The following is a 15,870-nucleotide window of genomic DNA, read 5'->3' on the forward strand; positions in this document are numbered from 1 at the left end:
CTTACAATGACAACAGATCTCCTTTTCCATAGAAAATACTTTTTCTTCTCGCTTCCAACGTGCTCCATGAGTTGACTAGCAGGCTGGGAAACACCTGGGTCCATGAGCAGCGTGCATCCCAACAGCCGTACTGCTGGCTGTGAGTTCTGTGCTTAAGATACGGGACTGAGCATTACCAAATCCAGAGTCAACTTCCAGTTGTGCCACTGACTTCCTACAGAAACTCAGAGAAGGCAATTAATTATGGCTCAGTTCCCCATATGTAAAATATAAGAAACACTTGGCTTTTTTCACTGTTTTCTGTCTTTTTCAAATTAGACTGCAAACTACTGCAAGCGGAAACAATTTCTCTTTCTGTGCTGCACAGCAACTGGCACAATCGTGCATTATTTCAGATATAGCCCATAGGTATTTCTCAGAGTAGACATCTGTGTTCGGAGAATCTGAGCCTGCATCTCTTTTGTAATCTGTGATAGTTCTTTTATGATGCATGAAAACATCTGAAGAGTTAAGAAGGGGAAACATAAATGCCCTTTGTAGCGAGTATACAAGAGACCTGTAATACTTCTCTGTGTGATGTAGTCCATACCGCGCCTCCAAAAAAGCCCTTTTTCACTCATACAGCTTGCTTTGATGGTTGTATGCTTCAGACCTAAAATATTCTTCAATAAGATTCAAATGCATTTAGATATCAATATAAAAAAAAAAAAAAAATCTCAATCCTGCATTGTTTGTACAGTGTGCAGTGTCATCCCTGCTGCTTTTAATGCCAGAGTAGAGTTGCTGCAACCAAACAGAAGTGTGACGACAGAACTTGTGTGCACATAACTAGGTTCCTTCTGGTGCATGAGAAGGCATTCCCAGGAACTAGGGGAGATATAATACTTAAGACATTCTAGAACTAGTAAATTAATTCCGATTCAACATGAGATAATAGAAACTGTCAGATCAGATAACTAGTGAAAAAGCTTTTTGCTGACATGTGATAGACTACCTACTCGAACTCTGATACTTAAGTTTAGACCCAATCCTTTACGCATCCCAAGGGTTTTGCTAGTGGCACTGAGAATAAGAGAACCAACAAGCATCTGGAATATCAGAACAGCAGTGCCCTGGGTCTCCGTAACATGGGAGCAGAGAGCGCGTTTGCACTGGGTGACGGTCCCTTCGGCTTCTGCATTTCAAAGTGGGATTCTGCCCAATCTTTCTGCTCAACGATTGTAAACCTAGGAGGATAACAGGACCCTCAGTTACTACTCAATGATGCAGAAGTAACTATAGATGCAAAAAAAGGTTCAGAAAGCAACACCAGGTATTTCTGATATGATGACCTCACTCTCCTAAGTCCAGTCTAGGTTATGATGGTGTATAATCAGTATTTCCACTTCTTGGATAAAGAGGTTTAAATGGTTCAAGTATCTTTTCAGCAACATTCAAGCTACCTGCCAACTTGGGGTTTAGGGGAAAAGAGAACTGTAAAATACCTCCCCCCCATCATTAAAGGTCTCTATTTCATTTCCAGAACTCTAATATTAGGCTAAATACAAGTGTCCGAACACTGGGAACAGTCAAACCTTGGAAAAGCCTAAAAACAACCCTAGACATGAACAGCATACTTATTAACTGATCTCATTTAACTGCTGCAAAAGTAGCATTAAAACATAACTTCACCAAGCTCTCTCCTGAATCCCCAAACCGAACCGCAGAAGTTGGTTTCAGTAAGCGGAACACCCAGGCAACCAGCACAAAGCCGTTTGTGTTAAGCATGCATCGTGTTGAGTAATATGCATCATAACGATACCACACCACTGTCACAAATCTGCAGTACCAAAATCAGACATACGCAGCAACAGAATCTACACCTCCTAAGTCCCACCTATGCAGCATGCCCAAGTGCACCGTCCCCATTCTCCTCTCCAGACACGGAGAGATGACTCTCCCCTCCTGGAAAATGCTGGAGAAGAGCTGCCACGCAGATGAGATGAGTCACGCAGGGAGGAGGGCTGCCGGGGCAGGAGGCGATCACTGCAGGACAGAGGGGGAAAAAGGAGTTCGGTGCTTCCAGTGAAGTTTCTCTGCATCACAGGGACTTGGGGTCCAGTTAGATCAGCCAGTAAGGGATTGGGGATTTGATGAGAAAGAAAAAGACCTTCCCAAAAGCACAATGGCCCATTTGTTAAGGGATAACTAGCATTGCAGTACTTAGTAATACAGCGATGATTTTTCTGGGCTATGTGACAAAACACTTGAACTGCACCTTCCCACAAATAACAAATGTTTTGCGGAGCCTTATAGGGCTGAAATTTGGGTTTCACTGTAAAAGGAAATGGGATATCAAGTTGGAATGTAAATTAATATCCTGCACGTTTCTAGTCCTTACCGAGTATTCCTGCGTATGCTCCCCACGGTATCACACCAGGAACTACATACATGTGGAACAGTAAGTTTCTGCTGGGAGCCCTTCGGTTGGATTAGAACGGAAACATTCTGACTGAGCGAGAGAACTTAAAATATCACAAAGCTCCATGTATATGAAAAATAGGGTTAAGTCATAAACTGGAGCAAAAGCACTGACTGGCTTATTTAATTTTGGTCATGAAATAATAGCGTTGGGAAAGGATGTAGGAGACCTGGTACATGTCTTGTTTCAGAAGAAATTCCATGCGGGGCAAACAAACTCTGTTAACAGAACAGACTTGTTGAGAGAGGAAAATGAAGTGGAAACCAAAATCCTTCTGGTGACAAAACCCCCATGCAACAGGTGGCCTGGCTCAAGTGTTGGTACTCAATTTGAAAATTTATGCAACAACTAAAGACACCACAGATAAGCCTACAAGTCCCTGATTTAAGTTGCACTGATGTCAACGCCTGGAGAAGGATGAGAGCACCGGCCGACTGACGGGCCGGGCACCAACAGCATCTTTTTCCGTCCTGGCACTCACTCTGCTATCGCTTTCCCTGCATCTTAAGCACATGTTCTCTGTTACGCACACAGTTACAAGATTTTCTGAATTATGGGCCTGGAATGAATGATTTGCAGCAGAAATGACTAGAGCAGGTTCAGAAAGCTGCACCAGTCTGTGTGCACTCCAGGCGTACCCCTCTTTCTCTCTGCCTTCCCTTTGCTCCTCACAAACGTCTGCAGCCCAAACCTACTACACTTTACTTTTAATATGCTTCTGAGTTTTCAGACCTCCCCCGCCAGTAGCTTCCAACATGATGCAGTTTACCAGTGTAGGGTCCCGGTGGCTAAGGAGGAAAAGCACAGCTCGCCAGTTGCTAACCAGCCCCCCAACACTATGCTCTAGACTCGAGCTGAGCAAACTTGTTGAAGGAACAAATATGTCAGCAACAAGTGTTAATCAAAATCTTTAGCAGCATAAATCAACCCTAAAAAGTGACAAGAAATCAATGGTAGGCATATGAAGGGGTGGTGGCACAGCCTATTCAGGCTAGGTTACAGCTTTGAAAAAGAAAACAAAAAAACATAGCATAAAGTATTCTCTACTTGATGTTTTATTGCATTATGGCTTTCCCTAGTAATTACTTCGAAGGCTGATGTCCCTACGCTGCCTGCGAGGCTCTGCTGGTTACCGGTCATCCTTCGGCCCAAAGACAGGCGAGGTGAAAGGAATATAACATTTCAATTCCCTTCTTAGCATCCGAGAAGAACGCTTCCAAGAATGTTTCCTGTTACAACACTTTTGAATTATGATAACTAGGAACAGTGATGAAGGACCTTGAAGTTTCAGGCAGTTGTTCTCTCCTCGGGTTAATTCAGTGCACAGTGCTGCTGATTACACATGGTATCAATAGAAATAAAAAGGGAATTAGTGTCTGGCAGCGACATAGTTGGACATCTCCGAACAGCTATGCTGAAGTAGCTTTAGCTTGTCAGATCTCAAAGCACAGCAGAGTGCAGAGGCTGAGAAGCCCCCTTCATCAGTGTTCCTCAACGAGAATGCTAAGAAATCACGCTAATAGTGCTGTTAACAACATCTAACGCTACTGCTTGTGCTGCAGCAGCTCCTTCCCTTGGTATAGATGCTACGCTGGAGGAGAAGGAAGACGTGGTGGACCACTGGCCAGGTCCACTGAAGAGCTCAGTAGTGCCAATCCCGAAAAAGCATCCTGTCGTTGCATGGTGCCAGGGAGGAAAGGTAGCAGCATAGACAGCAAAACGTCACGGCACCAATGCATATTTATACAAATTAAAATGGATTATCCCAAAATTGAGGGGGGTGTGACATTTTCACACATTGTCATAGTTGTCTATATCTCCTCAAGTAATACAGAGTTTTGACATGGTGCGTGCGTCTGCAGCCAGCGGAGCCCCATCTTTTATGACTACAAATCAAATGAGATTGTCAATCTTTTCTATGTCCTGTGACTGCTGGAAGGATACAATGAGAGCAATATTTTGGTTTCCTGCAACTGCCTCTCAGATAGATGGCGATATTGAAATCTGTTCTAACCCCCTTTAGACTCTCCTTTCTCTCATGAACTTTACTTGGGAAGATGGAGGAGGGGAAAGAGGAAGGGCAAAGGAAAAACCTATGATCGCTGGAACTAATGAAATTTCTCTTTGCATTATGTTTCTTCAAGTGATTGCCATCTTTTGCCATCTAAATCAACTTTGATCTCCTTTTATTTTTTTAATTACAATTTAACTAGTATTTTATCATATTTCAACTTTCTTAACTGCCTCAAAAAAATTCCCCTTCATGTTATGGCAGGACGTGATATTTTCTAGAGCAGTTCTTCAGCTCAGAGCTAACCCCAGATCTACAATCAAGTAAGTTGTGACTTTATAAACAAGATCTGATACAACTGGATATTCTGGCCTTCTCCCGAACTCCGTGAAAACAATGGGACTTGGAACAGCCGTCTCAATGGCAGCCGGGAAGGATGCTACCAGTTTTAGAACTCTTTCCTATGAGGATTTCCAAATGAAAGTTGTGTTAATTGTGATTCTTCTCCTCTGAATCTGGCGTTAAGTCATGGCACAATAAGAAAAATGAAATTCACTTTCTTAATGACAGCACGGTCTAGAGACAGTCTATAGTTAAGCAAAGCATAAGTATTTTGATGTGTGTTCCTCAAATTCAGGACATATTCCTTCTTAAGGCTTGCTCACGCAGCGTGACAGCGTGCTTAAAGAAGGATGGAAATATGAAGTCCAGTGTTCACTGTACTATACTAATTCTCATAAAATACTGCTCAGTGGCCATAAAATAGTTCACTTAGATCACAGGCTGAAAGGAGAAAATAACTGATTCAGTTAAAACAAAGAAACATTCATTCCTTCTTATCTTTCTTATACTACTTCCAGTATTCCCTACGCTAAGAATAGGAACTACATGCACCATTTAAATGCCGGAGGAAATTAGCTATTTGTCAGTAGAGCCTACACAGATAACTGAACTCCATATTTTCTTCTCAGACCATGACCGTGGTGTCATACTTGTCACTGTGAGGAGCTGCTGTTTAATTAAATTTGCATGTGAAGAACTGAAATCAGTGAATTTGCATCTCTGTTTTAAAATAAATAGGTATTAACTGCCTCTAGTCGAGTTTACGGAATACCTCGTTGAGCTTATTTACTACAGGAACATTTAATAAGACCATAGTGGCATGTGTTAACTTTTAAAGTTTTTCACATGTGATAAAATTCACTGTAGTCTGTAAAGATTACATCTGTTCTAGTAAATGAGGGTTATAAAATAGCTTTTCATTTCTAAAGCGAATGCTTTGTGAAGAGAAGCACGCTAGATAAGAAGCTTTATCGTGAAGCCCTGATTGTTCAAGCTCGGAGTAACTGCAGCTTCTGCTGGCACCAGTCAGGATCGCATGTGTCCAGAACTTCCCAAAACCCAACATCTCAGGCTGTCCGAACCAGCCTGTTACCGAGTTATTTTGTGCTCTTGCTGGAAGGGGAGAGAGTCCTCTTTAAAAACAAACAAACAAACAAGCAAAACCCCCCAAACCAAACTTCAGCTTTGTTCTCACATGGGAAACTCCCTCTGAGATTTGACTTCACACAATAGTTCACCAAAAATATTGCAAATGAAAGCAATGGGAAGGTGAACTAACACCTGCCACTTGCAGCCTGTTCAGCCTGAGTCCCTTGAATCTGATGTTTACATTACTCAGTATCAGCTAAAAGGAGATTATATGGTCCAGTGATAGAAGATTCTGAACTTGCGCGAGACAACCAGCAAGTCTTGTAACCATGCTGTGTGCAGTCAATGCCACTGTTAACCTGGCGCTTCAAGAGAGAAAGGAAAATGAAGCATTGCATCAAAGAATTTTCTTAGGTAAATACATGACAAGCTATATGCTGCCACCACTACTTTCTCAACTATGCCACCAAAATTTCCTGTATAAAGCTCAGCTGCAAAAAAAAAAAAAAAAAAAAATTGTAATTGTATAGGTCAAGAAGAGGAACACAAATTATGTCTTTAAACAAACCCACATGAATACCAGAAAAATCTTTAGAATATAGGCGGGCTTCATTTATTACCAGATTTTCTACCTCGATACACTTTCCTGCAGTAGACATAGGCAAATGAATTGGTGTAGAATAACCCTTGAAGACATCACACATTTAAGAAAATGTTGCGAAACAAGAGTGCGGCTCCAGTAGGAATATCGTATCATTCAAAAGCCACATGAAAGTAGGAACGTTTTTGTAGTGATCCTTCAGTTATATCCATATTTCATTACTGGCTTATTTGTCTGTATAATTTAAATGCATGACTTAAATGTTAATGAAAATTAATTGAGGTTTTAAATTAACAAAGAATCCTACATGTTCAAACTTACTTCTCTACGTGGTTTGTCTGCAAGCGGGCTTGGGATGTAAACACAAACTTTGTATGTATCATTTAGTGCTCCTAAGGCTTTCTTTTGACTTAGAGTCATAGATGATTATGTTGGTATTATAGTGATAATGATAAAATTATTTTCCAGAATAATAAAATAAAATGGATTACAATTATGTCATCCAGCATACATAATTCTTGCAATAGTATAAATGGTACTTCAGATTTGAGTAGCCGACTGTATGAAATTGCTCATAGTAAGGGATTACTTACAACACTGCAGGGTCAAATACTATTGAAATTAAGTCATTTATGTTCATTTTATTATCATTTTGAAACATACAGATGTTCAATACTATTTGATAAACAAAGTTTAAACCTGAAAAGCTTACCAAGAGCGCTAATTCTACTACTAACTATTTACACCTACTTGGATGAAAACCATAAGGTATTTATCACCTTTTGTTTCTCTCCACCTATTTATGTATAACACAAAACCATAAAAGACATCTTTTCTTGCATATTAGTATAGCTCCTGCCATGCAGTGGGGCACTGTCTTATCTGATGGAGTCTGTATTAGGGAAAAATAAAGCTACTTAGTATTGATAGTTCTTTCTCCTTACAAAATGCATAACAATGTTTATATCTTTGTCTGTATGTCAGACATGTTGTGTACTTTCTTTGTTGTATATTTCACAAAGGTCAAAATAATTGATTAGCAGAAAATAATATAGAGGAATTAAGAATGAGATTGCATATGCCTTCCGTTCATTAGTCACTTCTGCTTCCAGAAATGAAACGGCAGAAACATACATTCCTCTTTCAGTCAGGATTGCCCCTTTGGGAGTGAGTCGAGCAGTTCATGTTAGAAGAGTCCTTTGTTCCCTTCACTTACGGTATCGGAGCAGTTGGGCATCAGAGATAAATCATCTACTGTTTGCTTCAATTTAATTCGTATTTCACTGCAGAGCAAGGTGCTCAGAATTGCTTGATCAGACAAATAAATAGAAAAACTTAAAATAGTTACAAATATTAATATCCTCATTGGCTCAGAAGGAAGCAGTACAGCAGGTGTATGATAAGAGCCTGGAATATTTTATTTACTCAGTAACCTGAAAACGGCTGGAACGAAAGTTCAATCCAAAATTGCATTCAGGGACTGTCTCTTCCAGGCTGACAGTGCCGGACCCAAACCCATTTCTAGGTTTGGAATTCAGTGTAGTGGGCAGTGATGATCAACACCCCATGCATTGTCTTACGCTGTTTTGATTACTCCTTTTCTCATAAAGGAACCGACCAGTTCTGCTATGACCATCTATTCAGACAAACTGAGTGCACTGGCTCTTAGCCCTTCCTTCCAGCTTGTTGTTGTGCCTTTCCTTGTAATCGCATCACATCAAAGCAATGTAATTATTTCTTCTCTTTTTTTGTTTCTAAAGGGGTCATCATTGCTTAGATTCCGACAATTTGCAATTACTGAGTCACCATCAACAAACGCTTAGAATTATTCCTCAAAGTGAAGTTAAGCTGAGAGCATCATTAGCCATTGTTAAAGGAAAAAAAAAATCTAATCACAACATTCTATTTATATACAGGCGATTGGGCTGCGTCCCCCAGCACCCCCCTCCGCGCCCACACTTCATAAGCAGATTACGCGTCTCCCTGTGAAGTGAAAATTACCTTCTCGCGGGGAGAAAGCGTTTAATTACGACTCTGCTTCCCCTCGTCTCCATGGCGATCCCTGCGCGCAGCCTGCGCCGCGACACCCCCTCGCCCCCCGCCCCGCCGAGGAACCGCCGCGCTCGGGAAGAACCGCCGCCCCCGCGCACCCCGGGACCCGCGGCCGCCCCCCGCGGCGGCCGAGCGGCGGGCAGCGCTGCGCCCCGCGCCCCTTTGGAGCGGGGCCGCGGCACCGTTCCAGCGCGGACCGCGGACGATCCGGCGGGTCCCGGCGCGGGGTGCCACGGGCGGGCGGTCCCGGCCCGCCCCTGCCCGCCCGCCCGAGCGGGGCCGTTACCTGGGTGCTGCCCGGCGGCGGGGCCCGCGGGCTCGGTGAGGATGCTGGGGTCACTCTGCGACCTGCCTCGCGGGAGAAAGCAGCCGGTCCCTTCTTCCGATGCAGCCATGAGGCGCAGGGCGGGAAGCTCAGAGGCGCGGGGCGGAGGAGGCGCTCATGGAGCCGGGGGGCGGCCGGGGGACGACGGGGACGGGGCGGGGGGCGGCGGCGGGGCGTCAGCCGGGCAGGACCAGCCGCGGCAGCATCTTCCCCGGCGCCGTGGGCAGGCTGCGGCGGGGCGCTCCGCCGGCGCCGGGCGCTCAGGGGGCGGCCGCGGGCGCCTCAGCGGGGTGGGCCATGCCGGCTGCGGGCTGGGGAAGAGCCGGGGCGCGGGCCGCCGGCCCGGCCCCCCGCCACCGCCCCGTCCCGGGCCGCCCCCCCGAGCGTCGCTCCCGGAGCCGCCTCAAGCCACCGCGCTGCTGAGCGCATCCGTCGGAAAGCATCGGGATTCTCCCATGGTGCCCCGCGAGCGGGCCCGTGACGTCACGGCGGGGGGCGGGCCCTGCACCTGCCCTGCACAAAGGCGGGGAGCGCCGCAGGTGCGCGCGGTCTTGGGGTTCCGCCCTGGCCCGCGGCACGTGACCGGGGCGCGGGGAGGAGCCGCCGTCGCGCCCTCTGGATGGGGCTCGGCCCCTCCCCTCCCTTCCCCTCAGCCGCCGCCTCCGCCGCCGGCCCCGCCCGGGGCTGAAGGAGGGGGTCCCGGCGGGGGGGCGGGAGCCTCCGGTCTGTGGCCGTGGCGGGGCAGCGCCGGGCCGGGCCGGGCCCGCGGGGCGCCCCGTGCGCTGACTCGGCGGAGCGGCTCCAGGCGCAGCCGGCGGAGTTCCCGCCACGGGACAGGTATAAATTTGCCAGATTTTAGGGATGAAATTTTGTGTCGGGACGTCTGCTGTGACCGCAGTCGTTGGTTCATGTACGTATTTGCTTTGACAGAAGTATATGGAAAACGTTTTGCGATTTGTACATAAAGCAAATGCGGTTTGGCCGTTTCTGAAGCAGCGGCAAAGCAATGCAGTTCTGTGGGTTTCTGTCTTTGTTGCGTTTTGGTGGATTTTAACCCCAAATTCATCACGTTTATCACGTCAAGAGGTGTATTTGCCTTTTTCCTTGAAGTAGGAGTTTCACAGTTAACCACCCGCACTCATCGCCCTTCTGAGTCGCCTTTGGGCTACGTATTCCCGCAGGTTTGGTCAATGTAGTGACCTTTTTTCAAAAGAAGTCCGTGGGGCTGTGTCTCACACAGGGCTTGGGAAGAAAATTGTTCGAAGACCGCATTTGAACGGGGCCGAGTGTGGCGGTTCGGTCAGGCTGCCCACGGCCGGGGCAACCTCCCGCCCCTGCCTGCGCGGCTGAGCACTGGCACCAGAACAGGAATTGAACAAAGGGTTTAAAGCAAAATATCAGTTCCTCACTCGATGAGTGCTCTCCCCTCCTGCTGTGTAAGGTGGGTCCTATGGAAAAAGTAGCATGTGAAGTGTCATCTAAGCTGTACCATAATGCAATGGAATAAATTAAGGTAGCAAAGGCATGCTGTAAGCTGGGGGTTTTGGGTGCTTAACATTGCTATCTTGACACGTTTTCAGTGTCAGGTTTTGTCATTTCCTCTAAGCCTTGCCAGTCAAACAGCTCACCGTAATTCCAGAAAGACAGTTAAATGAACCATTTTTATCATGCTGTAAAACCTTTCCAGGGAAACAAACAAATAAATCCAAAACACTTGTTCAAGGCATGCTTGAAAGAAGTCAGGATGTAGTTATACTCTGTTCCCCCTCAAGCGAAGCTTTGGAGTTGCCGTGACTCAGCTTTGGAAGGGAGTCACGAACTCTAATCATTATGTAGCGTTTTTTTCCGTGCATGCAGGTAGCACCATCTGACATAGGTACTGGGCCCAGTTTTCAAGTAGGAAATCTCCCCTTTATAGTGAAATAAAAATCTGGTTTTAGTCCTAAAAACAGAAGAAGTAGCAAGTTTTAAATAGTCTTTCTCTATTGCTTTTAGGTCATGGTAGAAAATGCTGACGGTTCCTTGCGAATTCATGAAAGTCTGTTTGTACTAATTGGTACAGCTGCCTGCTGCCGTGGAAGGTGATACAGATTTCTTGTATAAAACATATAGTTGAAAAGTTCCATATCAGATTTAAGCATTTGTACGAGATTGAACATATTAAAATATTTTCAACCCAAGAAAATATCTCCAAGGCAGCTTTAGTACCCTATAGAAGCACACGAGATGAGACTGATGTATTTTTAACCAACTCACGCACTGATTGCCTCCACAGAGGACACTTTACAGGGTTCCATTAAATAACGTCTCTCGTGTAAAAAGTATGCCTGTGTGCATGTCTTCTACTTTCAAGTTTCATATATAATGAAGATGATGTATTTATTTGCACTTTTCACTTCCTTACCGTAAAGCAGGCGCTGCGTTCCTTCTGGGGGCAAAGCTTTTGACAGGAAAAATGATTGTGAGGAGAGTCTTTTGTTTGTGTTGAAGGCCCAGTGCCAAAAGGAACGGAGCATTTTCACAGGAGTGAATAGAAGTTGATGGAGGTCTGCACTAACCGATGTATTGTAAATATATTGATTTGTAAATCCCTCCGAAACTGAGGCTGATTCCCGCTGTGGGTACTAAGCACCTGAAAAATTGTCCTTGAGTTTCCTTTTACTACTTGATATAATTCTATAAATGTCACAAACAAAAAGATTTTCAGCATCGAAATGACTATTAGTAGAAACGTGATTGTCCTTTTATTTGGCTTATTTTCTCAATACAGCACTCTTGTGGTAAACAATTTTGCAACGTTTTCCCAGGAAGTGCAATGATGTGATATGTTTTATTTGTCTCTCAGAGGATTTCTAGCCTTTGATATCTCTGATGAAAAGTTATGATGAGATTTTTCTAGCTTAGTGGCAGATATTTCTGCCGTTGGCATCCATTCAGTTGCAGAAAAATATTTCTTAAAATGAAATATCCACATAAGGAACACAAAAGAGAAAATAAAATTTATTTAGCTTGATGCATATTCCACAACCAAACCGACGCGTGGCCATTTGATGTGCTCTTCCCTTCATAAAAATTCTTAAAATGCTTTTATATAAATGGTATGCAGGATTTGATGAATTTGCTTTCTGTTTGACAGATCGCTGAACTCCTGTTTCATGATCTGGTTATATAAAGAGAAATCCCAACTCGTGTTAGAAAGGAATGATTCTCTGAGGAGGAAGAAAAGAGGTGAGTCATGTCGGTGCTGGTTTTCTCGAATCAGCAGAATATTGAACAACCTCATTTCCATGAATCTGAAGCCTACATGTGATCTCTGAGCATAACTCTGATCTCTTTTTCTGTGCTGTTATTTAGAAAAATGAGTTCAGGATACCTTTGGATTGACAATATCAGCTTTCATGTTACAATTGTTTCGATGACCAAGGGACAAATAGCCTCGCGCAGAGCAGTTTTCTTAGATGCAGCAATGGAAAGTGTTTGTTCTGGTGCTTGTGAGACTTAACCTAGTTTTCAAGATTTTATGCCAACTTGTTGTAGTTCAGTGTGCGTACAGGAACAATCAAGTTGAGCATTCCCATGCTCAAAAGGCTCTTCTCTGGGTTTACTTTGTGTTTGAGGGTTTTTTTCCCCCTCAGATTCCCGTCCTCTTTCTTGGTAAAGAGGACGTGGGGACTATTTTGAGCCTTTATTTGTCAAGAAGATAAACGCACGTCACTGAGAAGAGGTACAAGTATCACCCAGCAGTCACAACTTGGTAAGTACAAAGACTTGAAGGATATCTTCTCCAAAGCATGATGGTGTAGTTGCTACTATGGAAGGCAAATGAAAAATGGGTAAGCATCAGGGACTTGTTTATTGGTGGCTTCATGTACACATTCACATTTAACATCTCTCGTACTCGAGAGCTCTTCTAGGAATCACCCATCTGATTTTCATGTTTGCTTTCTCTCCCAGCTCTAGTGCTCGCTCTATCATTTTATAAGTGAAGGACAGGAAAGGAAGAGGCAGGGAAAAATGCAAAGGGAGGCAGTGAGCTGAGCTGCCCCCTTGACCGACAGCTCTGCTCACACAAGTCCCTCTCGGTAGCAGTGCGATGACAATGAGAAGGGGAACATCTGCTCTTAAGTCAGTTATTCCAAATGATGCAGCTTATATTAGTAACAGCAACATATCAGCTTATGGGAGGGAACTCCTATCTGTGACATGCCGAGGCCAACGGAGGGTTACGGGGATGTGATCACTGTGCATAATGATTGTGTGCAAGAAGCACGGGACAGGCAGCTGTGTGTGGAAGACAGCGGAGGACTCCCGTGGTGCTGTCAAAGCCAGCAGGGCTGGAGGTGATGTGCCGTGTAGGTATTGTTTGTGCCAATTTGAACTCTGAAGGGATGAATCTGATTTTCCTCTCCATTTTTTGTTCCCCTTAGACATCAGTATGTCTGAGGAAAAGGGGCGTACATACAACTTCCATGGCAGCTCTAAATCCTCCTCCTTCCTGCATTGCCTTTTGGGGAATGAATATTCTTGTATACAGATCATTCTCTTTTTTACAGGCACGGTGTTCTTAAGAAGCCATATGGCTGGAAGGTCCTTACTATTCTCACTTTGATCTTTAAACTATTCCGTGGTCTCAGATATCCAAAACTATGAAAAACTGCAGACGTGGGAGGTCTGAAAACTATGTCCAGTATAACTGAAACCCTGCAAGCTCTACTAATTAGTATGGGAAAACCCAGTGAAGTTTTTCTTGTTCCATTTGTAACATAAGTGGTACAGGGTTTAGACTTCAGGATAATAGAAATAGCTTAAAGAAATTGGTGTTTGTTGTAAATACAAAAAATGCAACATAAGCTCACAGACAAAGTTTACCATTGGAGTTAGGAAATTCCACTTAGAATCCTTAAGTTGTCCTTTGACATATTTAAGGGTGAGAAAATACCTGATCATGCCTGATCTGCATTTTAATGGGTGTAATCTGGCCTGAATCTCTGGGCCTCGAGGTGTTCCTCGGAGGTGAGATCCCGGCTCGCCTGAGAGGGAAATCTTCCGCCGACTTCATTGTGCCACTTTTCCCGTGGGGTCCTTTTCCCTACATGTGTAATTTCCCCATTGAAACGCCTTTCGCCTGAGGAAGGGCCGCGGTTCCCAGCAGGGCAGGAGGCCCCCTGCCCACACAGCACCCGTGGAGACGCCACGGCCGTTGGCACGTGAGGAGCGGTCTCTCCTCGCAGCCGCAGTGCCCTCACGCCTGTGCCGGAGCGCAGGACGTTTGGTGTGGGGAGGAGGGGCTCCTTCAGAGACGCGCACCCTACGGGCGGGATTTCTGCCCTGCTTTCCCTGTAAGCTTTTACCAGATTTAACACAACCTGCTCAAGGGCTGGCGCTGTCGGTGGGGTTTGCCACACACATCCCGTCGGGTGGAGGCTGAGGAAAGCGTCTACGCGAGAATCCCAGTCCCGCCCCGAGTGTAAAACCTCACACGTTTCACCAGCCTTCATCTCAGCTTGGCAGGTACTTGATCCTGGTACTTGATCCTACTTTAGCTCCATAGTAGCAGGAACCTCATTTTATGAAAACATTTTAGGCCCATGTAGCACTGTATAAATATTGTTAGTTAATAGTTCGATCATGTCAACTGTTTAAAGACGTGCTTTTCCCTCCTGATGTAACAAGGGGAGGAGGGAAGGCTGCTTTCCCAATGATTTCCAAGCAGCTGGAAACAGTGTTTTCATTTATATTTAGACCTTTGCTTGCTAACAATCCACAGGTGAATATGTGATTTCTGTCTAACAGAATTTTGTAAAAATGTAGGGCTTTTCTTCATATTAAAAATAGCCAATGCTTGCTAGTGAAGGGTTTTAACTTGCCCGAGTGCTCTGAAGTCCGGGCTGGGCAGTACTGGTGAAATGAGTGCCGGGAAGGCATTGGGGACTGCGCAGGTCACCTTCCACCCTTTGCATCCAGCACAGAAGAATTAGGGGAGGAATGATTTGCATCCAATCGAGCCTTCATTAGGAAATCCACTGTGCCCCATTTCGTGCTTCTAGGGCTGTGATCCTGAAACTGTTACAGGCATTGATGGGCGCTGTGGCAGATTTGCTGCTCTCCGGCCGTTCTGTTTAACTCCTTTCCTCAGTCTGGCTGGTTGCAGTAGGTTCAGAAGCTTTTTCCTTCACCAGTTCTCATCATGGATGCCATACCCGAAGTACCTGAGCTCTTCACTAACACAAACCATTCAATGATCAATTAAGTCTGTCGGCTTTTCTTATATCTATTATTTTCTTTCCATTCTTTATATTTCAAAATCACTTGGATGTATTCAAGAAGCGAAAACATGATGGAAGCTATTTGGCTTAGTATACAAGTGGGGGAAGTTCACAAATGGCTAAAACTTAGCATCTGCTACTAATTGATTTTGGGATTATAAAAAAAAAATCCGACTGCTTGCCGCTTGCTTTTTTTTTTTTTTTTTTTTTTTTTTATCAGTATGTTTCACTAAGATCAACATATGCAGTATCACTAGAACACATACAGTGTGCAGGTTTGCTGCAGCTCCTGTGCTTTCCATCTCTCTCACTCCCGTCACGGGATCTCGGGTTCCATCTCGGAGGGTAAGTGATACGGAGCACAGTGCGAGGGAGACAAGTATATTGAAATTACTGTAGTGATGTTTGCTTTCCCCTCGCAAGTGGTAAATTGCTTAGAAAATAGGTAGAGTTTTTTAATAACTATTTTGAGCACTTAAATTCCATTAGGAAATAAAATATATGTGAAAAAGAAAAGCCTTTGCTTTGCCTATGCTTTGCTGTTGGAAGTGTTTGTATTTTAGAAGCAACACAGCTCATTTTTTCAGGGATAAGTTTGGGTAATTTGTACTCTTACCAGAGATGTCCTTTCTTTTCACTATGTATTGTATTCAGACAGTACGTTCTGATTCACATCTCATCTTGCTGTTACCAAATGTGGAATAACTTTGATTTATAACTTTT

General features: G+C 44.6%; 1 protein-coding gene across 1 annotated transcript in view; it reads right to left on the minus strand.

Annotated features, from left to right (window-relative positions):
* Positions 1-8,951, minus strand: part of PHACTR3 (phosphatase and actin regulator 3) — a gene marked incomplete at both ends in the record, with an annotated part of 115,304 nt that extends 106,353 nt beyond the window's left edge. Inside the window, one exon of the mRNA XM_082490929.1 lies at positions 8,843-8,951. Within this exon, the coding sequence (XP_082347055.1) occupies positions 8,843-8,951 (109 nt within the window). The remainder of the gene's footprint in view (positions 1-8,842) is intronic.
* Positions 8,952-15,870: the final 6,919 nt, after the last annotated feature.

Source organism: Vanellus vanellus (assembly GCF_965231255.1).
Source record: "Vanellus vanellus genome assembly, chromosome: 15".
Taxonomy (NCBI): domain Eukaryota; kingdom Metazoa; phylum Chordata; class Aves; order Charadriiformes; family Charadriidae; genus Vanellus; species Vanellus vanellus.